General features: G+C 39.3%; 1 protein-coding gene across 4 annotated transcripts in view; it reads right to left on the reverse strand.

Moving 5' to 3' along the window:
- Positions 1 to 216: 216 nt before the first annotated feature.
- Positions 217 to 24,495, reverse strand: part of P4HA1 (prolyl 4-hydroxylase subunit alpha 1) — an 89,822-nt gene continuing 65,543 nt past the window's right edge. For all 4 annotated transcript variants that reach the window (XM_023204976.1, XM_023204978.1, XM_023204977.1 and 1 more), the window contains exons 10-15: positions 21,296 to 21,395; positions 10,374 to 10,427; positions 7,753 to 7,818; positions 4,232 to 4,300; positions 3,095 to 3,191; positions 217 to 1,287 (exon numbers count right to left, since the gene is read on the reverse strand). In XM_023204976.1, coding sequence (XP_023060744.1) covers positions 1,217 to 1,287; positions 3,095 to 3,191; positions 4,232 to 4,300; positions 7,753 to 7,818; positions 10,374 to 10,427; positions 21,296 to 21,395 — 457 coding nt within the window. In that variant the 3' untranslated portion in view covers positions 217 to 1,216. The remainder of the gene's footprint in view (positions 1,288 to 3,094; positions 3,192 to 4,231; positions 4,301 to 7,752; positions 7,819 to 10,373; positions 10,428 to 21,295; positions 21,396 to 24,495) is intronic.

Genomic DNA, 24,495 nt, shown 5'->3' on the forward strand with positions numbered 1-24,495 from the left:
TTGAAGAAAACACATTTTGACTCATGAAATATCTGAAACTTCAGAGAGCCCAAATTTTTCTTCCTTAACCATGTGACATTAGTGTGAGTGGAAACCAACAGTAGAAACCTAAGCCCTATGTATACTAAAGAAATAACATAAGTTAACCTGTTACTGCCACATCATACATTTTGATTTAAATACGAAAAACACCACACAGAAAACAAACATTTTTTAAAAAAAGATTTAAAGATCATAAATAGGTCATTGTTGTCACAACACATTTCAGAATCTTAAAAAAACAAACATTTTGGCTTCCTAAGAAAAAGACTTTTAAAAAAAATCAATTCCCTCATCACTGAAAGGACTTGTACATTTTTAAACTTCCAGTCTCCTAAGGCACAGTATTTAATCAGAATGCCAATATTACCACCCTGCTGTAGCAGGAATAAGAGACAAGGTATAAGCACTAAGAAAAACAGCAAAATTTCTGGACAAAATCATCTGTCATTTTTAAAAAGGGATAAACAGACTAAGTGGTGAGCATTTTAGTTAAGAAGGCCCAGTGTTGTTATGCAGGACTTTGTTTAAAAAAAAAAAAAAAAAAAAAAGAAATCAAAATATTTTAACTCAAGTAGGTTTAATTCACCACAGAAGAGCTATGAGAAAAGAGAGGGGGCTGGTAAAATACAGTGTACTTTCTTTAAAAAGGACTTGGGAGGAAAAAAATCAACTTAGAAGATCATATGAAACATCACATGGAACCCAATTAGTGTCCTAGTTTATTACTAGTCTTCAGATCCAGAAAATAGAGTAAGACACTAGGTAAACAGAACACCTAGACACATCTGTAAGGCATTTGTTTCCTATCACACGGCCCGTTCTAGCTTAACACCCACCAACTGAGATGTAGTGAAATAGTAAAATTGGATGCTCAAATTATATTTTTATCTAACCAAAAAGTTCTTTAAATATAGAATTCCTCACTTTAAACTCTGTCTTGTCTTCTGTGATACCAACAGAACTTTAAGGTTGTACATATGCAATATGGTGATTTAGTGTTACTTTTAAAAGAACCCACAAAGTAAGCGATTGTCCACAGATGAAACGATGAGGTTCATGACTGAATCAATCATGGAGTGTTAGTCAATTGTAAACTCCTGAAAGTTAAGACTAGGAAATGTGTATATCAGACACATAAGAGTACAACAATAGGAGAGGAAGGGAAGCCTGTTTGTCATTCCAATTCTGACAAGGTGCAAGGTCTTCGAAATTCTTGTCCACGTTCATGGAGCCATTTATTGGATACTGTGAGAGAAAAGTAATATATTAATTTCCCCCCTTAATCTAATCAGTATTTAATTAGTTTCTAAAAGCTAGGTCTATAAAAAGTTCAACACCAAAACCGGATAAAGGCAGATGCTACTTAAAAACTTGGCTAAATGCTGAAAACACAGATTTTATATACCTATATACATATGTGTACACACTTGTGTGTGTTTATGTACATACATGTATGTATACACATGTGTATATTTGCAAGTCTATGTGCATTTCCTAAAGTTTCCAATGTTCAATGTGAGGCTTGAAATGAGACACAAATGGACTTAAGATACAGGTACAGATAGAGTAGAATATTGCTTTATGTACTGTTTTCAAAGTACAACCTCCAAAATACAAAGACATTTTAATAATAATAAACAAACTTTCCACTCTAAAGGAACAACTCTAATCAACCATTGTTATTGTATGCTCATTAAGTTTCCAAAATACCTTTAAGAAATGTATACCATGTAAAAATGTATCCCAAAAGGAGTTAATTTTCTATTTATTTTTTTTGTCTCCAGTACCATAGAACCCAGTCAAAATATCTAAAGCAGAAACCTTAATTCTTAATTCCTTTTTCAACCCTTGTATCTACTCTTTATTCATCAAACCCTGACAATCTTCCTTATGTGTCTCTCGAATCTATTTGCTCTCCAACCCTTTCACTGATGCTTTAATCCAGGCTGTTGTCATCTTCCACTTAGACAACAGAAAACAACTTTCTAAACTCTCTCTCACCAACTAGCCTCTCCTCATTCTAGTCCAGTGGTTCTTAAACACTATAATCATGAGGGGAGTTTTTTTTTTTTTTTTGAGACAGAGTCTCACGCTGTCACCCAGGCTGGAGTGCTGGAGTGCAGTGGCGCGATATCCACTCACTGCAAGCTCCACCTCCCGGGATTCACGCCATTCTCCTGCCTCAGCCTCCTGAGTAGCTGGGACTACAGGCGCCCGCCACCGCGCCCGGCTAGTTTTTTGTATTTTTTTAATAGAGACGGGGTTTCACCGTGTTAGCCAGGATGGTCTCAATCTCCTGACCTCGTGATCCACCCGTCTCGGCCTCCCAAAGTGTTGGGATTACAGGCTTGAGCCACCGCGCCCGGCCTCGAGGGGAGATTTTAAAATCCTGATCAGGCCTCACTCCTTAACCTTGTTATGTCTTGTATGTAACCACTAAACATGTGGCTAGTAACACAGATTGAAATGGATACATGGGGCTAATTAATAGATATTAAAACTAATTTCACCTGTTTCTTTTTATTTTTTTTTAAATGTGACCATTCCTGTGCACTTGCATGTTCCTGAAAGTGAGTGCGTCTTTAAATTTTGCACATTAGGTGCTACTCGAGCCTCATACTAGAACCTGGTGTCTAACATGTTTGGAAAACTGCTGTTCTATCTTTTGGACCAAATTTAAAGAAAAAGCTTTGAACTTAGGCAGTCACCATCTTCTGTTTACGTTTTTGTAATAATATGTACTACATTATAATCCATTAGTATGTCTCAATCAGATTATTAACCCTTTGAGGGGAAGATATTGTCTTATTCAATTTTGAGTCAGACAATGTTTCTTAGAATAAGTGAAAATAGAGTTAAAAATAAAATCTGTCATCAAAATTCTGATTATAAATTTATATTAAGATTAGGCACTTGTTTGGTTGAATCCTGTACAATGTTAAAATCATATTAAGCAAACATTGTGGGGGCTTTTGTTATTAAGACACAGATAATAGTTTCAAAATAGATAACAAAAATTACATTCTCTTCACAGAATATATGAAATATTTACCCCATTTGTTGCCAACTAGCACTGGACAGGCTGCATGCCGTGTACTATAATCACCTTCTCCACTGGCAAACAGATTATACCAGAAAACAGCAGTTCCCTATGGAGAACAATTCACAATTATCCCCAAGTATACAATGCCAGGTAATCGCTTTCGGCAGTGATTACTTTTTTTTTTTTTTGAGACTGAATCTTGCTCTATCGCCCAGGCTGGAGTGCAACCTCTGCCTCCCAGGTTCAAGCGATTCTCCTGCCTCAGCCTCCCAAGTAGCTGGGATTACAGGCATGCACCACCAGGCCTGACTAATTTTGTATTTTTAGTAGAGACGGGCTTTCACCATGTTGGTCAGGCTGGTCTCAAACTCCGGACCTCAGGTGATCTGCCCATCTCGGCCTCCCAAAGTGTTGGGATTACAGGCGTGAGCCACTGTGCCCAGTAGCTTTCTTAATTTTTCCTTTGTTCCTGTGGAAGAACTCCTCTATAGCAGCATTTTATCTTCCTCTAATATAATTCTGAAAATATGGTTATATCACTTTAAAAACTGTTTTTGATCATATGAAAAATACCATAAAAATGCTTGACAACAAAAGTATTTGCCAAAACAAAGCTAACATATCTTACATAGCAAGATGGAGGGGAAAACAATACAGAACCCATTTTAGAAATGAAAAAATTTCAATACTAATTCCTGGTCATTCATTACCTCTACATACTTGTGGCAAGGACCATAAAAAATACCTCTAAAAATGTAATTTGGCCAGGTGTAGGGGTTCATGCCTGTAATCCCAATATTTTGGGAAGCTGAGGTTGTGGAGGATCACTTGAGCCCACGAGTTCAAGACCAGCCTGGGCAATACAGGGAGATACTGTCTCTACAGAAAATTTAAACATTAGCTGGGCATGGTGACATGCACCTGTAGTCCCAGCTATTTGGGAGGCTGAGGCTTGAACCCAGGAGGTCAAAGCTGCAGTGAGTCATATTTGTGCTGCTGCGCTCCAGCCTGGGCAACAGAGCGAGAACATGTCTCAAAAAAAGAAAAAGAAAAAAAAATGTAATTCATTAATTAGACCATGAATACAAGTGCATCTCTTCCTTAGGGAAAAAATTAATAAACCAAAAACAAACCAAACAGGCTTACTTTTTTGGGCCAAACACTAGCTCCAACTTCAGGAAAAACAGTGGCTCCTCCTGCAGACACATCACTCATCTATAAGAAACAAGGGAGTGTTATCGAAAGCGCTGGCAGAATAAAGTAAAACACGCCATTATAAAGACTTGATATTGGATACTAGAATATTGGGAACATATGGACTTGTTCTTATATAGCAGGGTTGGTACATGCTACTAGTTTTTAAAGAATAAAATGCCATTTAGGTTTATACACATAAGTAAAAAAACTACAAAAAGCAAAGGAATGATTAACAAAAAACCGTCAGATGGGTGAGTGGGGATATAATTTGAGACAGGAACTTATTTATAGCCAGAAGGAAAAAGAAATGACTTAAAACTAATAAATCAATACAGAGATATAAATATGTATTTTATTGTATTAGATGTAATCTCCATGGAGGCAGGAATTTTCATCTGTTTTGTTCATTGCTGATCATTAGTGTCTAGAACAGTAGTACCTCAAGAACAGTAGTAGGTGCTCAAGAAATATTTAAATAAATGTAAAAAATAATGAGAAAAATAACAAACTAAAATCAGTTTTGCCATTTCTTATGGTAGGGAATCAAACATATTAAATAAAAGTGAGAAAGTTAAAGGATTATATAAAGTTATAGTCATAAAGATAACCTAGGAAAAATATGGAAACTTTTTAAAGTAACCGAATAATCACATAAAACAAGGCAAAGGAAACATGGATCATAAAGATTTTTTTTAAAGCAACATAAGTAGAATGCATAGACTGATTAGATCACAGAGCAAAACCCAACTATATGTTGTATCAGAGCTGCATCTAAAACAAGTGACTTAGAAACACAGAACACAAAAACGTAAGATTTGGGGCAAATGATATCCAAGGAAAACAGGGTATGATCTTAGTATGAGACACAGTTTAAATCAAGGTAAAAAGCATTAAATGAGATAAAAGGTATTTTACAATGATAAATATATAACTAATAATAAAGAACTAAGAACACTTAACCAATGAAAAAATTAACTTTGGCTAGGCGTGGTGGCTCATGCCTGTAATCCCAGAACTTTGGAAGGCCAAGGTGGGCGGATCACGAGGTCAGGAGATCAAGACCATCCTGGCTAACACGGTGAAACCCCATCTCTACTAAAAATACAAAAACAAAATTAGCCAGGCGTGGTGACAGGCGCCTGTAGTCCCAGCTACCCGGGAGGCTGAGGCAGGAGAATGGCATGAACCTGGGAGGCGGACCTTGTAGTAAGCTGAGATAGCACCACCACCGCACTCCAGCCTGGGCAACAGAGTGAGACTGTCTCAAAAAAAAAAAAAAAAGAAAAGAAAAAACTGACTTTGAGGATATTAAAAAGTTGTGCGTGAGAGAAAAGTAACTTGAGATATTCTATGTGCCCCTCTGGGGAGGTATTTAAATAATGGGAAAAATGATAATCAATTAAAATGCTATGCAACTGTTTTAGAAAAACAGGAAGGGTGTTTACATTAAGAGGGAGAAATGGATAGTGGGCCAAATAATACATCATCAATATTCATAAAACAAAGAAATACAAGGAGAACCAGGAACACATAAACACTAATGGCTTTTAAACATCTGAAAAGATGCTGAACTTCCATAATAAGAGAAATACAAATTAAAGCCACAATAACTGCTAATTTGATAAGTGAAAGATACGCAGATCAAAAAGTCTGACAAACATACTTCACAAATATATCCCACTTAAAATTGGGATATAAATTGGTACAACCTCTAAGGAGACTCACCTCTAGAAAATATGCAAGCCTTCACAGCATGAATTTGTACACTGTACTAACCCTCTCCTGGTTTTTCCTTTGTGATATTTCTCTTTTCTATAATGTACCTTGCCTCCTTTTGGAAACAAGATGGAATTGTGAGAGGAATACAAATTGGGAATTGGGGAGAAAAGGAGGCATATGGAGAGGAAGGAAACAGGGAAGGTGGCAGGGAGAGAAGAAGAAAATAGACTGAACAGAGAGAGATTTTGGCAGGGAGTGAGATACTATAGACAGCAAAAAAAAATGTAATTCAAATAGGGCTAAGGAATGGAAAGAGCAATGAAATAACCAAAATTAAGTCTAGATATAATATATATATATAGTTTCTTTTTTTTTTTTTTTTGAGATGGAGCCTCACTCTGTTATCTAGGCTGGAGAGTGCAGTGGCGCGATCTTGGCTCACTGCAACCTCTGCCTCCTAGATTCGAGCAATTCTCGTGCCTCAGCCTCCTGAGTAGCTGGGACTACAGGCATGTGCCACCACGCCCAGCTAATTTTTATATTTTCAGTGGAGACGGGGTTTCACCACATTGGCCAGGCTGGTCTCGAACTCCTGACCTCAAATGATCTGCCCACCTAGGCCTCTCAAAGTGCTGGAATTACAGGCGTGTGTCACTGTGCCTGGCCTAAAATATCTTTAAGAAAGGTTATGACATTATGGCAGATTGCATTTTCCAAATATAATACATCCCAATATGTCCCATCCTACATGCTATTCTTATGTGACACTGACATTCGTCTGCAGTAGTAGGGTCTGTGTGCCCTCTCCTTGAAGCTGGACAAACCTTTGTAATTGCTGTAACAGAATACAGCAGGATAACATCTGTGACTTCTGAGGGTGGTAGGTCATAACAATACCATGTACTTTTGCATTGTTCTTTTGGGATGCTTCCTCTTGCAATCCAGTCACTATGCTGTGAAGAAGCTCAGCCACATGTATTGGCCAGAATTTAGGCATTCTGGCTGACAGCCAGCCTCAACCTTAGCCTTCAAGATACCCCACTGCCAGACACTTGATGGCAAATGCATGTCAGATTTGAAGCAGGAACCATGAGTTGAGCCTAGTCAACCTCCTAACTGTTAGAGATACATTAAGAAAATCATTGTTGTTATTTTAAACCACTCAGAAAAGAGAGTTTTGGAGTGATTTATTTGGGGTAACTAGAACAAACACTATAAACAATTTTAAAAATTGAATTATGATCATACTGTTTTAAAAGTTTGAGGTAGGGCTTCTGGGGACTGTAATGTGCTATTTCTTCACCTTAGTACTGAATACACCAGAAGTGTTCACTTCGTGAAAATTAATCAAGTTACAATACTTAATTTGTGTACTTTTCTACTTCAATAAAAAAATGTAATTCAGAAGTTTACTGAAATAATGTGTATGTACAGAAATTCAAATATAGAGAGATTCTTATATACACATATTATATGTGACTAAACAGACAGCCTATATGTCAAATTATTAATGATTATCTACAGGTAGTGGCACTATAAATTTTAAGTTTGTCCAAAAGTTTCTATAATGAACATCTATCTTACAGCCTGAAAAAGTTGCAAATGCAAAAAAATTCTTAACTTCCTTTACTCAGTTATAAAAATGTTAAACTAGGATGGTGAATCAGAGCTACACAGAACAAACTTAACACATTAAAATGAATCATGTGATCAAATCCCAACTTAACCTAAAAATTTTAGTGACAACTTACATAAAACAGCCATGTAGCAATTCTATTTCCTGTCCCCAGCTCTTTGAAAGCATCTGGCTCATCTTTCTGTGAATAAAAACACAGCAAATTCAATGGTATAAAAATTCAGTAATACAAATACTCTAGTGGCAACTAAACATCAGTAGTAATATCCTGAAGAATATGCCAACAACCCCAAAAGTTTCCCTTGTAATGTCCACTGCACTATAAACATCAGGCACTATTTTTGTAAAGATGGAGTCTTGCTATATGGACCAGGGAGATCTTGAACTCCCGGCCTCAAGCAATCCTCCTGCCTTGGCCTCCCAAAGTGCTAGGATCACAGGTGTGAGTCACTGTACCTGGCCTCAAATACTTGCTCACTGAACTTGTATACTGGATACTTTAGACAGGATTACAGGATAAAAGGCAGACTTATGAGTCTAAACGACAGCCATTATTTGCTGACTACATATTATTTTAAAAATCAATACCCACAATTTTAGCTTCCAAAAAACTACGACGTGACAGCCATCTCTTAGCTGCATTCCTGAAGCTTAATGTACCTTGAGACTTACTTTGAACTCATGACCTACTGAAATATTTCCCAGTATTATTTTTCTTTTTTGAGACAGAGTCTTGCCCTGTCGCCCAGGCTAGAGTGCAATGCCATGATCTCAGCTCACTGCAACCTCCACCTCCCAGGTTTAAGCAATTCTTCTGCCTCAGCCTCTCAAGTAGCTGGGACTACAGGCATGCACCACCATGCCTGGCTAATTTTTTTGTATTTTTAGTAGAAATGGAGTTTTGCCATGTTGGCCAGGCTGGTCTTGAACTCCTGATCTCCAGTGATCCACCCACCTTGGCCTCCCAAAGGGCTGGGATTACAGGCATGAGCCACTATGCCTGGTCCCTAGTATTATTTTTCTAATAATGCTAGTAAAGTGACTTTCAGCACTATAATCAAGCTAGAGAATTAATATCTAAATATTTATATCTAAATTAAGATACAATACAACCTCTTGGCATTTATCCCAGAAAAATGAAAATGTATTTTTCATACAGAAACATATATACATCTTTATTTGTAATAGTCAAAAACTAAAAACTATCCAAATGTCCTTCGATGTGCGAATGGCTAAACTGTGGTATATCCATAACATGGAATACAGGTTGAGCATACCAAAAGTCCAAAATTCAAAATGCTCTGAAGTTCAAAACTTTTAGTGCTAACATGACACATGTGGAAAATTCCACACATAGTACTCCCTGAAGCGGCTCCCCTATCATACACATTATGCCCCAGCCAGGATGGAAACAGACAGTTCCCCATAAGGCTCCTGCATCACAACAGATTTATTTTCAAAACCATTCTTTCTTTACTGAAGGTGTAATCTTTGTGGAGATTTAGATTTTATGCCGGGGTCTCAAATTCAGCAGCCTACACTGTGGCAGATCCTCCACTTACAGAGCTGTTAATTCCCAAAGCTCTAGTTCCTGGAGGCACAGACCTCCAGCCTCTGTGTTTTGTCCCCTCTTTAACTCTCCAGGTTTGGGATCACCTTTGTTCAGTTTTCCTTTTGGAATACCCTTTACTTTCTTCCAGGTTTGCCAATGCATTTAAAAGTATCTTAAGTGATTTTATTGGGTATCTAGGTGTTTTTTTTTTTTTTTTTTAACTGCTAAAAAGGTTTCACAGAATATCTGCCACACCGTATTTCCATAAATTCCAAATAGGCTATGAATTTTTAATGTTAAAAGAACAGAATTAACATGTTGACAAAGAATCTCTCCTTGGCCGAACTACTCAGGCTCCTCTGAACTTTCTTCTCAAGTAGGCCCTGACTTTGGGCTTCTAGTATTTATCTCTGCATTGTCCAATTTGAGCAAGAACCCTGCTAAGTCAGGTTAGCCAGAATCCCCCATCCTTGCCATGTGATCACCCTTAAAATCTAACTGGGTTCTTCATCTTCCACTATCCCCTGGGTGATGATCACTCTGCCCTGACTTCAGCAAGGATCTCGTTACGTCAGTTTAGCCAGAATCCTCCCTTACCTCTTAGTAATTTTCCATCTACTAACACCCACCCTTGCTCACTGGCTATAAATTCCAACTTTTCCTTGTTGTATTTGGAGTTGGGCTTAATCTCTCTCCCTTACTGCGAAATTCCAATGCAATTGCTGTGGTCCCTATACCTATCACAATGGTTCCCTCTTGAATGAAGTCTGCTGTACCATCTTTAACAAGTGTCAAGAATAATTTTTTCTTTAACAATGTAATGCAGCCAGGCATGGTGGCTCACGCCTGTAATCCCAGCACTCTGGGAGGCCGAGGTGGGTGGATCACCTGAGGTCAGGAGTTCAAGACCAGCCTGGCCAACATGGCGAAACCTCGTTGCTACTAAAAATACAAAAATTAGCTGGGCGTGGCGGCGCGCATGCCTGTGATCCCAGCTACTTGGGAGGCTGAGGCAGGAGAACTGCTCCAACCCAGGAGGCAGAGGTTGCAGTAAGCCAAGATCACGCCACTGCACTCCAGCCTGGGTGACAGAGTGAGACTCTGTTGTTTTGTTTTGTTTTGTTTTGAGACAAACAATGTAATGCATAAGCCTCAGTGAATTTCTCCATTTCTTTTTTACTTACCCGTGCAAAGTCAAAATGGGGTTCATACTGTCCTCCAACTCCATAATTTGCTACCTGAAGGAAAGACACAAAACATGAAAGAAAAGAACTATAAAGATTACTATTCAAAAAAATCTATGAACCTCATTTTTTGGACTTTTATAGACCATGGTCAGGTATTTACAGAGAAATGAAAAGTATTTAAAATCAATGAGCGTTCCTATGAAAACAGGGATGAAAAACAAAGGACAGCTACTATGTATCTATAGATATAGATCTTTATATCTATAGATCTATATATATTTATATATATGTACCTCTCCCCACCCCCCCACCAGAGACAGGCTGAAGTGCAGTGATGAAATCAGAGTGCACTGCAGCCTCAACCTTTGGGGGGCACAAGTGATCCTCCCACTTCAGCCTCCTGAGTATCTGGGACTACAGGTGCATGCTACCACACCCAGCTAATGTTTAAAAATTTAATACATAAGTTAAAATTTGATATTTCTATTATTTTGTTTCACTAAACACTTTCCTTTGGAACTTAAATCAAAAAATGTTTTCCAAAGCCCCAAATGCTGGTGAACTTGCAATCTACTTTAATAAAATATCTTTTCTTAAAATACATATTTTTTCCCTGCTAAAAAAGGAAAGAAGTTAACACCAATTTAATTATTCCTGCTGAGGGGCCCTAACAACTTCAGTTGCTTATGACAATGTCCCAGTGTGACGCGGCAAAATGTAAGAAAAATATTCGGTCTGAGTTCAACTTTGGATATAATCTCAGTTTTCTTATTTGTTAAAATGAGGAGAATGATACTTAACTCTTTCCCTCAATCACACAACACAATAAAATGCTGACAAAATCAAAGGAGAACATAAGTAAGAGTGCTACTGGTGAAACTGGAATTACTGCTGGAGTGTGTCTTGCTCTGGGGGCCAGCAGCCACAGCACCCCTTCATCCCTGAAGCTAAGCCAGGAATGAAGGCCTAAGGCCTACTTGGAAGCCTGACATTCCCAAGCAGAGATGCCAGCAGCTGTTATACCCTTTCCAGTGGGGTCAAGGGAGATGGAACTGCTCTACCCACCCCTCCTCCAACTCCCTGAGGCAGGAGCTGGAGCCGTGTACTCCCTCCCAAGAAAATAGTACTTTGGCAGAACGCTGCATCCCAGGGAAATGATGCCTGGGCCACCCAGAGCAGTCATGTCCCCTGAGCCTGAGCTGAAACAGCACATCACCGTTGGGGAACTGTTGCACTGGCCAAGCTGAGCAGCTGCACATCCCAGGGCTGAAGTAGTACCCAGGGACCCAGGGAAACAGAGCAGTGGCTAAGCTGAGAGATGTGCCCTGCAGGACAAATAACTCTAGTACCCTGCTTCCCTGGAGAGTCCACGCTGCTGAGACAATTCTCTTTCTGGGGAGTGAAGTCACTGCTGTGCTGCTCTCTGCCCCAGAGGGCCCAAACAACAGGCATGGTTGGCCATTCAGGGGTGCTTATTCCTGCTGTACCTGGCCTCAGAGTCTGGGATCCATCTGAGCCCACCAATCCAGGTTCTAGAGTGACTACTACATGATGCCTTATCCCCAGGGATAGGAGTTGCCACTAACCCTATTGGCTCAGGCTCCTAAATCATAGCCAAACCCTGCATCCCAGACTCAAACCTCCAGAGCATCCTCTCTTCCCTAGAGTTGGGCCAGGGCTGTGCCCTGTCCGCCAGGGGTAGACTCACAGCTACATACTGACACTCTTTTCCCAAGCAGCTAGACGGTGCCTCAGAGTCACAGATCCTGGCACTATAGGCAACCTACATCCAACCCTGCCATAGAGAGTGACCTTGTACCCTAAGACCCAGGTGTTACAGTAGTATGTGAGACCCTGAGACCAGGATCCTAGCCCCACAGCCACTCCAAACACTTGAACCTGGATTGCAGCACCATGGCAGCTGCTCGTAGGATATGTCAGACCTGCCACAAGAAGACTCCCACTGGCTAAAACTCCCTATTGTGCGGAAAACAAGAATGGAAGGATTCCAAAAGCTCTTGCCACTGAAGATACTAACAATGTACTCCACAGCGACCACCACCACAAACTTCTCCAGCCTAGGCTGCTGAGGCACCCACAATTATTGTTGACAATGAATACAGCTGAAGAAGCTACAAGAGACTACAGTACTGAATCTACCTGGAAACAGTGTCACCACACCCTTCCCAAACAGTCCAACTGAAGCGAAAAGTTTAAAAGAGCCAATTGTTCCACTAGATGCAAAGACATCAATGCAGGAAACAAGAAACATTAAAAAGCAATGAAATATGACACTGCTGAGAATGTAACTCTCTAGTTACAGGCCGAAATGAAAAGGAAATCAACACCTAGCTAGAAAAAAATTCAAATAATGATCTTAAGGAAACTCATACAGATAAAAGAAAATACAGATAGATAATTCAATGAAATCAGGAAAACAATTCATGATATGAATCAGAATTTCAAAAAAGAAAGATATCATAAAAAAGAACCAAACAAAATTCCTGCAGCTGAAGAATTCAATGAACGCGGGAGGCTGAGGCAGGAGAATCGCTTGAACCTGGGAGGCGGAGGTTGCAGTGAACTGAGATCTCGCCACTGCACTCCAGCCTGGTGACAGAGCAAGACTCCATCTCAAAAAAAAAAAAAAAAAAAAAAAAAAATCTGCACCAGCACACTTGATTAAGCAAAATGATCTCTGAACCTGAAGATACATTGTTTGGTATTACTCAGAGGGGGAAAAAAAGGAAACAATGAAAAAGGACAAAGAGAGCGTACAAGACTTATGGGACACCATTAAACATTTGTATTACAGGAGTTCCAGAAGAAGAGAGGGTAAAAAGCATAGAAAACCTATTTAATAATAGCTGAAAACTACCCAAGTCTGGGGAAGAGAGAAGGGTATCCAGCTCCAGGAAGTTCAAAAGTCTCCAAATAGATTCAACCCAAAAAAGTCCTCTCTGAAGCACATTTTAGTCAGATTGTCAAACATCAAAGAATTCTAAAAACAGCAAGATAGCTAGATTAACAAAGAAAAAGATCCAAATAAGCACAATCAGAAATAACAAAGGTGACATTACAACTGACCCCAAAGAAATATAAAAAGTCCTTAGAGATTATTATTAACACCTCTATGCACACAAACTTTTATAAAAAACTTAGAAGAAACTGATAAATTCCTAGAAACATACAACCTCCCAAGACTGAACCAGAAAAAACTGAAACCCTTAACAGACCAATAAGGAGTTCTGAAATTGAATTGTAATTAAACAAAACAAAACAAAACAAAAACCTACTGACCAAAAAAAGCCCTGGACTGGATGGATTCACAGCCGAATTTTACCAGACATACAAAGAAGAGCTAGTATCAATCCTACTGAAATTATTCCAAAACACTGAGAAGGAAAGACTCCTCCTTAACTCATTTTATTAAGCCAGCATCATTCTGATACCAAAACTCATCAGAGACATGATGAAAAAAGAAAATTTCAGGTTGATATTCCTGATGAACACAGACACAAAATACTCAAAAAAAATTAGAAAACAAAACCTAGCAGCACATCAAAAAGTTAATTTACTACAATCAAGTAGGTTTTATTTGTGGGGTGCAAGGTTGGTTCAATAAATGTAATTTACCACATAAACAGAATTAAAAACCATATGATCATCTCCGCAGATGCAGAAAGAGCTTTCAAAAAAATTCAACATCCTGGCCGGGCACAGTGGCTCACACCTACAATTCTAGCACTTTGGGAGGCCAAGGTGGGTGGATCACCTGAGGTCAGGAGTTCAACACTAGGCTGGTAAAACCCTGTCTCTACTAAAAATACAAAAATTAGCTGGGCATGGTGGCGGGGGCCTGTAATCCGCTACACAGGAGGCTGAGGCAGGAGAACTGCATTAACCCAGGAGGTGGAGGTTGCAGTGAGCCAAGATCACACCACTGCACTCCAGCCTGGGCAACAGAGTAAGACTCCATCTCAAGAAAAAACAAACAAACAAAACCAGAAATAACAGATACTGGGCAAGGATGAAGAGAAAGGGGCATGCTCATACACTGCTGGTGGGAATGTAAAGTAGTACAATCACTATGGAGAACAGTGTAGAGGTTCCTTAAAAAACTAAAAATAGATCTACCATATGATCCAGCAATCCCAATGCCAAGTATATATCCAAAAGAAAGGAAATTAGCATGATGAAGAGATATCCACATTCTCATGTTTATTGCAGGACTATTCACAATAGCTAATGTATGGAATCAACCTAAGTGTCCATCAACAGATGAATGGATAAAGAAAATGTGGTGCTTATATATAATGAAACACTATTCAGCCATAAGAATGTAATCTTGTCACAGGGATGGAACTGGAGTTCATTATATTAAATAAGCCCAGCACAGAAAGACAAATATCACATATTCTCACTCACATGTGGGATTTCTGCATTTCCAACTGAGGTACATGGTTCATCTCATTGGGACTGGTTGGACAGTGGGTGCAGCCTATGGAGAATGAGCCAAAGCAGGGAGGGGCATTGCCTCACCTGGGAAGCGCAAGGGGTCAGGGAATTTCCCTTTTCTAGCAAAGGGAAGCCATGACAGACTGTACCTGGAAAAACGGGACACTCCCGCCCACATACTGCGCTTTTCCCATGGTCTTAGCAACTGGCAGACCAGGAGATTCTCTCCTGTGCCTAGCTCGGTGGGTCCCACACACACACAGTCTTGCTCACTGCTAGTGCAGCAGTCTGCTGGCTGCAGGAGGGGCGTCCACCATTGCTGAGGCTTGATTAGGTAAACAAAGCAGCCAGAAAGCTCAAACTAGGCAGAGCCCACCACACCTCAGCAAGGCCTACTGCCTCTATAGACTTCACCTCTGTGGGCAGGGCAAAGCTGAACAAAAGCCAGCAGAAATTTCAGCAGACTTAAACATCCCTGTCTGACAGCTCTGAAGAGAGCAGTGGTTCTCCCAGAATGGCATCTGAGCTCTGAGAACAGAAGACTGCTTCCTCAAGAGGGTCCCTGACCTCCATGTGGCCTAACCAGGAGACACCTCCCAGTAGGGGCTGACAGACACCTCATACAGGTGGGTGCCCCTCTGGGATGAAGCTTTCAGAGGAAGGATCAGGCAGCAATATTTGCTGTTCTGCAGCCTCTGCTGGTGATACTCAGGCAAACAGGGTCTGGAGTGGACCTCCAGCAAACTCCAACAGACCTGTAGCTGAGGGACCTGACAGTTAGAAGGAAAACTAACAGAAAGGAATAACGTCAACATCAACAAAAAGGTCATCTACACCCAAACCCCATCTGTAGGTCACCAACATCAAAGACCAAAGGTAGATAAAACTACAAAGATGGGGAGAAACCAGAGCAGAAAAGCTGAAAATTCTAAAAATCAGAGCACCTCTTCTCCTCCAAAGGACTGCAGCTCCTCGCCAGCAACAGAACAAAGCTGGATGGAGAATGACTTTGATGAGTTGACAGAAGTAGGCTTCAGAAGGTCAGTAATAACAAACCTTCTCCCCACTAAAGGAGCATGTTCTAAGTCATTGCAAGGAAGCTAAAACCCTTGAAAAAAGGATTAGACGAATGGCTAACTAGAACCAACAGTGTAGAGAAGAACTTAAATGATGGAGCTGAAAACCATGGCACAAGAAATTCGTGACGCATGCATAAGCTTCAATAGCCGATTGGATCAAGTGGAAGAAAGGGCATCAGTGACTGAAGATGGAATTAATGAAATAAAGTGAGAACACAAGTTTAGAGAAAAAAGAGTAAAAAGAAACTAATAAAGCTTCCAAGAAATATGGAACTATCTAAAAAGACCAAATCTACATTTCATTGGTGTACCTGAAAGTGACAGGGAGAATGGAACCAGGTTGGAAAACACTCTTCAGGAAATTATCCAGAAGAACTTCCCCAAACTAGCAAGGCAGGCCAACATTCAAATTCAGGAAATACAGAGAACATCACAAAGATACTCCGTAAGAAGAGCAACTCCAAGACACATAATTGTCAGATTCACCAAGGTTGAAAGGAAAAAATGTTAAGGGCAGCCAGAGAGAAAGGTCGGGATACCCACAAAGGCAGGCCCATCAAATTAACAGCGGATTTCTCGGCAGAAACCCTACAAGCCAGAAGAGAGTGAGGCCCAATATTCAACATTCTTAAAGAATTTTCAACCCAGAATTTCATATCCAGCCAAACTAAGCTTCGTAAGTAAAGGAAAAATAAAATTGTTTGCAGAGAAGCAAATGCTGAGAGATTTTTGTCAGCACTAAACATGGAAAGAAGCAACCAGTACCAGCCACTGCAAAAACATGCCAAATTGTAAAGATCATCGATGTTATGAAGAAACTACATCAATTAACAGGCAAAATAACCAGTTAACATCATAATGACAGGTTCAAATTCACACATAACAATATTAACGTTAAATGTAAATGGGCTAAATGCCCCAATGAAAAGGCACAGACTGGTAAACTGGATAGAGTCAAGACCCATCAGGAGACCCACGTCATGTGCAGAGATACACACAGGCTCAAAATAAAGGGATGGAGGAAGATCTACCAAGCAAATGGAAAGGGAAAAAAAAAAACAAAGCAGGAGTTGCAACCCTAGTCTCTGATAAAACAGACTTTAAACCACCACAGATCAAGAGACAAAGAAGGCCATTACATAATGGTAAAGGGATCAATTCAACAGGAAGTGCTAACTATCCCAAATATATATGCACCTAATACAGGGGCACCCAGATTCATAAAGCAAGTCCTTAGAGACCTAAAAAGAGACTCAGACTCTCACACAATAATAATGAGAGACTTTAACACCACACAGTCAATATTAGATCAACAAGACAGAAGGTTAACGAGGATATCCAGGACTTGAACTCAGCTCTGCACTAAGCAGACCATTATAATAGACATCTACAGAACTCTCTCCACCCCCAATCAACAGAATACACATTCTTCGCAGCACCATATCATACTTATTCTAAAATTGACCACATAACTGGAAGTAAAGCACTCCTCAGCAAATGTAAAAGAACAGAAATTACAATAAACTGTCTCTCAGACCACAATGTAATCAAATTAGAACTCAGGATTAAGAAACTTACTCAAAACCATACAACTACATGGAAACTGAACAACCTGCTCCTGAATGACTACTGGGTACATAACGAAATGAAGGCAGAAATAGATGTTCTTTGAAACCAATGAGAACAAAGACACAATGTACAAGAATCTCTGGGACACATTTAAAGCAGTGTGTAGAGGAACATTTATAGCACTAAATGCCCACAAAAGAAAGCAAGAAAGATCTAAAATCGACACCCTAACATCACAATTAAAAGAACTAGAGGGCCGGGCACGGTGGCTCAAGCCTGTAATCCCAGCACTTTGGGAGGCCGAGACAGGTGGATCACGATGTCAGGAGATCGAGACCATCCTGGCCTACACGGTGAAACCCCGTCTCTACTAAAAAATACAAAAAAACTAGCCGGGCGAGATGGCGGGCGCCTGTAGTCCCAGCTACTCGGGAGGCTGAGGCAGGAGAATGGCGTAAAACCCGGGAGGCAGAGCTTGCAGTGAGCCGAGATCGTGCCACTGCACTCCAGCCTGGGTAGCAGAGTGAGACTGTCTCAAAAAAAAAAAAAAAAAAAAAGAACTAGAGAAGCAAGAGTAAACACATTCAAAAGCTAGCAGAAGACAAGAAATAACTAAGATCAGAGCAGAACTAAAAGAGACAGAGACACAAAAAACCCTTCAAAAACTCAATGAATCCAGGAGCTGATTTTTTGAAAAGATCAACAAAATTGATAGACAGCTAGCAAGACTAACAAAGAAGAAAAGAGAGAAGAATCAAATAGATGCAATAAAAAATGATAAAGGGGATATCACCACCGATCCCACAGAAATACAAACTACCATCAGAGAATACTATAAACACCTCTACGCGAATAAACTAGGAAATCTAGAAGAAATGGATAAATTCCTGGACACATATACCCTCCCAAGACTAAACCAGGAAGAAGTTGAATCTCTGAATAGACCAATATCAGGCTCTGAAATTGAGGCAATAATTAATAGCCTACCAACCAAAAAAAGTCCAGGACCAGATAGATTCACAGCCGAATTCTACCAGAGATACAATGAGGAGCTGGTACCATTCCTTCTGAAACTATTTCAATCAATAGAAAAAGAAAGAATCCTCCCTAACTCATTTTATGAGGCCAACATCATCCTGATACCAAAGCCTGGCAGAGATACAACAAAAAAAGAGAATTTTAGACCAATCTCCCTGATGAACATCGATGCAAAAATCCTCAGTAAAATACTGGGAAACCGAATCCAGTAGCTTCATCCCTGGGATGCAAGGCTGGTTCAACATACACAAATCAATAAACGTAATCCATCATATAAACAGAACCATCACAAAAACCACATGATTATCTCAATAGATGCAGAAAAGGCCTTTGATAAAATTCAACAGCCCTTCATGCTAAAAGCTTTAAATAAACTAGGTATTGATGGAACATATCTCAAACTAATAAGAGCTACTTATGACAAACCCACAGCTAATATCATACTGAATGGGCAAAAGCTGGAAGCATTCCCTTTGAAAACTGGCATAAGACAAGGATGGCCTCCCTCACCACTCCTATTCAACATAGTGTTGGAAGTTCTGGCCAGGGCAATCAGGCAAGAGAAAGAAATAAAGGGTATTCAATTAGGAAATGAAATCAAATTGTCCCTGTTTGCAGATGACATAATTGTATATTTAGAAAACCCCATGGTCTCAGCCCAAAATCTCCTTAAGTTGATAAGCAACTTCAGCAAAGTCTCAGGATACAAAATCAATGTGCAGAAATCACAAGTATTCCTATCCACCAATAACAGACAAACAGAAAGCCAAATCATGAGTGAACTCTCATTCACAATTGCTTCAAAGAGAATAAAATACCCAGGAATCCAACTTAAAAGGATGTGAAGAATCTCTTCAAGGAGAACTACAAACCACTGCTCAACAAAATAAAAGAGGACACAAACAAGTGGAAGAACATTCCATGCTCATGGATAGGAAGAATCAATATTGTGAAAATGGTCATACTGCCCAAGGTAATTTACAGATTCAATGCCATCCCCATCAAGCTACCAATGACTTTCTTCACAGAACTGAAAAAACTACTTTAAAGTTCATATGGAACCAAAAAAGAGCCCATACTGCCAAGACAATCCACTTCTTCTTTTTGGCCAGACCCGGATAACAGTTTATCATTTAAAATTGAAAAGAGGCCAAGGCACAGTGGCTCATGCCTATAATCCCAACACCTCTAGAGGTCAAGGCAGGCAGATCACTTGAGGCCAGGAGTTCGAGACCAGCCTGGCCAACACGGTGAAATCCCATAGCTACTGAAAACACAAAAATTAGCTAGGCGTGGCGGCATGTGCCTGTGGTCCCAGCTACTTGGGAGGCTGAGGCAGGACCATCACTTGAGCCCAGGGAGGGGAGGTCACATTGATCCAAGACTGCACCACTGCACTCCAGTGAGACTGTCTCAAAAAAAAGAAAAACAAAAAAGGTTGAAAAGAAGCAAAAGCAAAAGTATCACCTTTCTAATGAATTTATGAGCTGCATATTGAGGACTTTTATTCATTCTAGCTACATCTAGCCTAGCTGTCTACTCCATTTTATGATCAGGGTGAGCATCAAATTCAAACTACGCACTAACTGTATCTGTCTTAGAATTTTGCAACCAGGCCAGGCACAGTGCCTCACGCCTGTAATCCCAGCACTTTGGGAGGTCAAGGCAGGTGGTCAGGAGTTCAAGACCAGCCTGACCAACATGGTGAAACCCAGTCTCTACTAAAAATACAAAATCAGCTCAGTGTGGTGGCACATGCCTGTAATCCCAGCTACCTGGGAGGCTGAGGCAGGAAAATTGCTTGAACGAGGAGACAGGGGTTGTAGTGAGCTGAGATCATGCCACTGCACTCCAGCCTGGGCCACAGAGCCAGACTCCATCACAAAAAAAAAAAAAAAAAAAAAAAATTGCAACCAGAAAGGCTATAATAAAGGCATTGGTTTTTTTAGTGCATATGTTGATAATTAAAAAAAAAAAAAAAATCTAATACAGAAAAGGGAACTCAAATATTTTTAAAAATATTTTTAAAAATATTTTTCTATAGGAAGAGACTAAGGAATAGAAATAATGCTGATAAAGGGGAAGACTAAGCTGTTTCTTTTCTCTGGTTTACAGGCCTATGCTTTTTTATTTATTTATTTATTTTTTACTATTGAAACCAAATGAGATTATTATACATTGATTTTATGTTTATTCTCTATAACTAACATTCCTATATATACCTGTTTACTACAGATATTCTGAGTCAAGTTGTGATTATGACAGAGTGAAGAATTATTTTGAGACAGCTGCTTTTGATGACAAATGATTTATAGACATAAAAGTAACAGTAGAAAAAGAGAAGTGATATAAAAAGTCCTATGTTTCACTATTACAAATAAAGGAAAACTATTTGCTTAAAAATAAATAAATAAATGAATAAAAAGAAAAAAACTATTTTTTAAAACCCACCCTGGCCACTTGACAGGCAAACTGAGGTCTGGGGGATAGAAAAAAAATTACAGTGTACTTAATATTAGTGATATGTATTTTTCATTTCCCTAGACATCTATACTCAACAGGGAGAGTTTTCATGTTTTGACAAGAAATTTAAAAGTCACAGAACAATCATAATTTTTCCCATTATTAAAATCACTTTGCATGGTTACAGCTTACGGGTCACTTTTTAAGGTCCCAAACTATCATGCAAATTGAGGACTGTTCAGTGTAAAGGAAATCTCCTCTGAAGCATCTCTTGAAGAGTAAAAATGACTTAAGGATAATGTGATTACCTACCTGTAATTCCTCTGCTGTGGAAACATCTAGTCCTGTTAGATCTTGTATTCTCATATTAATTCGAGACACCACAGGGTTTTCATAGCCAGAGAGCCAGGCACTAAGAATAAGAAGAATATTCGTTTTATTGATAATGTTTCATTACATGGAGACGAATAGCTGTTATTTTGAAAGCCGTATAATATATAGGACAATAAACCTTTACTGATGGCATTTAGTTCATTTTCTTGCTTACTATCATCTTTATGAATGGATAATGTAATTTTTTTAAAATGTCACATTCTACTGTTAGAGGGTGGGAAGGAAAAAACTAATCAAATTTATTATAACACTTCTATGAAAACAGTTGGATTAATGTAAGGAGGCTACATTGAAAGCCACCTACGTTGAGAACTTCAAAAAATTCTTTAAAAAACCATACCAAACAAAACAACGTTCCTTCCAGGTAAGGTACAGGAACTGACTATGGTGAAAGTCATGGGGTCTTTAGCTTGATGTACATAATGCTAATATTTTATAAGAAAAAAATTCTGCTTACTGCCTAAATTTTAAAAAGGTACCCAAACACACCTACTGAAGGATGGACAATTATAGGTGTTGGTAAGGATGTGAAGAAACTGGAGCCCTCATACAATGCTGATGGGAATGTAAAAGGTGCAGCCACTTTGGAAAACAGTTTGGTACTTGCTCAAAATGCTAAACACAGCTACCAAATGACCCAGCAATTTACTTCTAGGTATATATCCAAGAGAAATTAAATCTTATGTCCATACAATAACTTGTACAGAATTTTTTATGGCATCATTACATATAATAGCCAAAAAGTAGAAATAACCCAAATATCCATCAATTTATCAATGGACACATAAAATATGGTATATCTATAAACTGGAATATTATTGTATCACAAAAAGGAATAAAGGTATTGGTGAGGCACAGTGGCTCATGCCTGTAATCCCAGCACTTTGGGAGGCTGAGGTGGAAAGGTCACTTGAGGCCAGGAGTTTGAGACCAGCCTGGGCAACACAGTGAGACCCCAACTCTACAAAACATTTTTAAAATTAGCTGGGCATGGTGGCATGCACCTGTAGTTCCAGCTACTCTGGCAGCTGAGGCAAGAGAGCTGCTTGAGCATAGGAGTTTGAGGCTGCAGTGAATTATGATCACACCACTGCACTCCAACCTGGGTGACAGAGTGAGACCCTGTCTCTACATACATGGATGGAACATCATATTAAGTCAAGCCAGATAAAAAGGCCACATGTTATATAATGCCACTTCTATGAAATATACAGAAGAGGCAAATCCATAGATAATACAAAATAGATTACTGGTTGCCAGGGGATGGGGCTGGGGGGAATGAGAAATGACTCCTAATGGGTACAGGATTTTTTTTGAGTGACAAAAATGTTCTGGAATTAGACATTGGTTATAGTTGCACAAGGCTAAAAACCACTGAAATGCATACTTTAAAAGCGTGTATTTTATGATAGGGAACTACATCTCAATTTTAAATGGTACCCCCAAATTCAACTATATCCCTTCTTCACATATGCTTTTAACCAATCAGTCCTTTGCTTTCTTCACTTCTCCTCTCACTGAGCTTTGATTCCATAGCTCATCATTTATAACAACATTCTTTCTAAATGTCTAAACTCAACTTTTTCTGGCAAAAACAATCCTGGATAAATCTCTTTTCTCCAAGCTTATATCTGTGTCACCAAACCCTACTGGAGAAAGTCATGAAATAGGGCAGCTATGTCCCACTAAAAATTCATGAATATCACCTTCAAATGGGTTCTTCACTTTTACTTCCTCTTCCACTCTGTACCCTAACTCACTTCAACCTCTCCCCTCACTCAGTAGATAATGTATCTCCTACTTCAGAGGAAATAAATGCCTTTACAATTAAAAATTATTTCCCCAACTCTGTATATCCCTCCAGTTACTAATCTTTCTTTTCCCTCTTCAAGCTAACTTTGTCAGATTCCTAATCTCTGAACTCATAGCTTTAATCACTTATATCACTCCCTCAAAACTGCTCTTGTTAATGTTACCCATAGCCCTATTGTGCTTCTAAATCTAATGACATTTTTCAATTCTTATTGTATTTGTTCCTTTGGTAACATTTGTGACAACACTCATCCTTTTGGAAACTCTCTCAAACACTCATTCTCCAGGCATTCCTCCAGTGTCTCAGGCTGCTTTGTCTTGGTCTCCTAATTTACAGCCTCCAACACTATATTCTGCCTCCCTCTCAGGACCGCAGCAACATTTCCTCAAGAACGTTTTAAGGCTAGTGAGTATGCTCTTCTCTCTACCCAGAATATTCTTTTTCACTTTGCAAAATTAAGACTTTGGATATCACCTTAGTTACCACTTGTTTAGAGGAGCTTTCCTTTACCTCTCTCCCTGCCAGATGAAGCCAAAGCTTCCAGAGGCAGAAAAAGGAAGCGAGCAAGCGTGAGAGCAAAAGAGAATGTGTGTGCGTTTCTTTAACAGGAGGAAGACATGGAGAAGAAAGAAGTTTTTACTAATCCAACATGAAACTAACACGACAAACAGGGTGGATTCTTAGATGAATCTAAGGTTTATCCTATATTACTAAAATTACTTGCTTGGTGATCTCTTGCAAATTTTTTGGGACTGGCTGAGTATTACAGAATTCCTCAGTGTAGCAAAAATGGGAAGAATCAAAGTGTTACTGTTGTAAAGAATACAGCTGCTTAAGTATATTAAGAATTTTCTTCTTCTAATTCTGCCCCAAGTTCCTGGTAGCACTAATCTGGTATATGTCAATGCACCTGTCTTTCCTGCCTGGCACTATTCGATGGATGTCTGAACTTTATAAGCAACCAACCAACTACTGACTTGATTTTTACAGGTAATTGCAGTGCTAAATTGGCAAGTATTCTAATAAAGCTTCGAACTAAATGCCTCATGAACAAACTGTTCCTATTCCATCCTGGAACCTATCACCCACAGAGAACCTGTCTTCTGATATCTTCAACTTCCCTCCCTGCTACCCACAACTTTTAAATATCTAGTCTTATCATTTCCTCTTGTACTTTGGTGGAATCATCGTCCTTCAGCCTTATAGAGGCAGACTTTCTATCTATGCTTTTGACACCGTCCTTTCTAACTCTAGATGCCTTACTCCAGCAGTTATTGCCTCCCTTTTATCTTTAATCTCCTCCTTG

The sequence above is a fragment of the Piliocolobus tephrosceles genome, chromosome 9, assembly GCF_002776525.5.
Source record: "Piliocolobus tephrosceles isolate RC106 chromosome 9, ASM277652v3, whole genome shotgun sequence".
Classification (NCBI taxonomy): Eukaryota; Metazoa; Chordata; class Mammalia; order Primates; family Cercopithecidae; genus Piliocolobus; species Piliocolobus tephrosceles.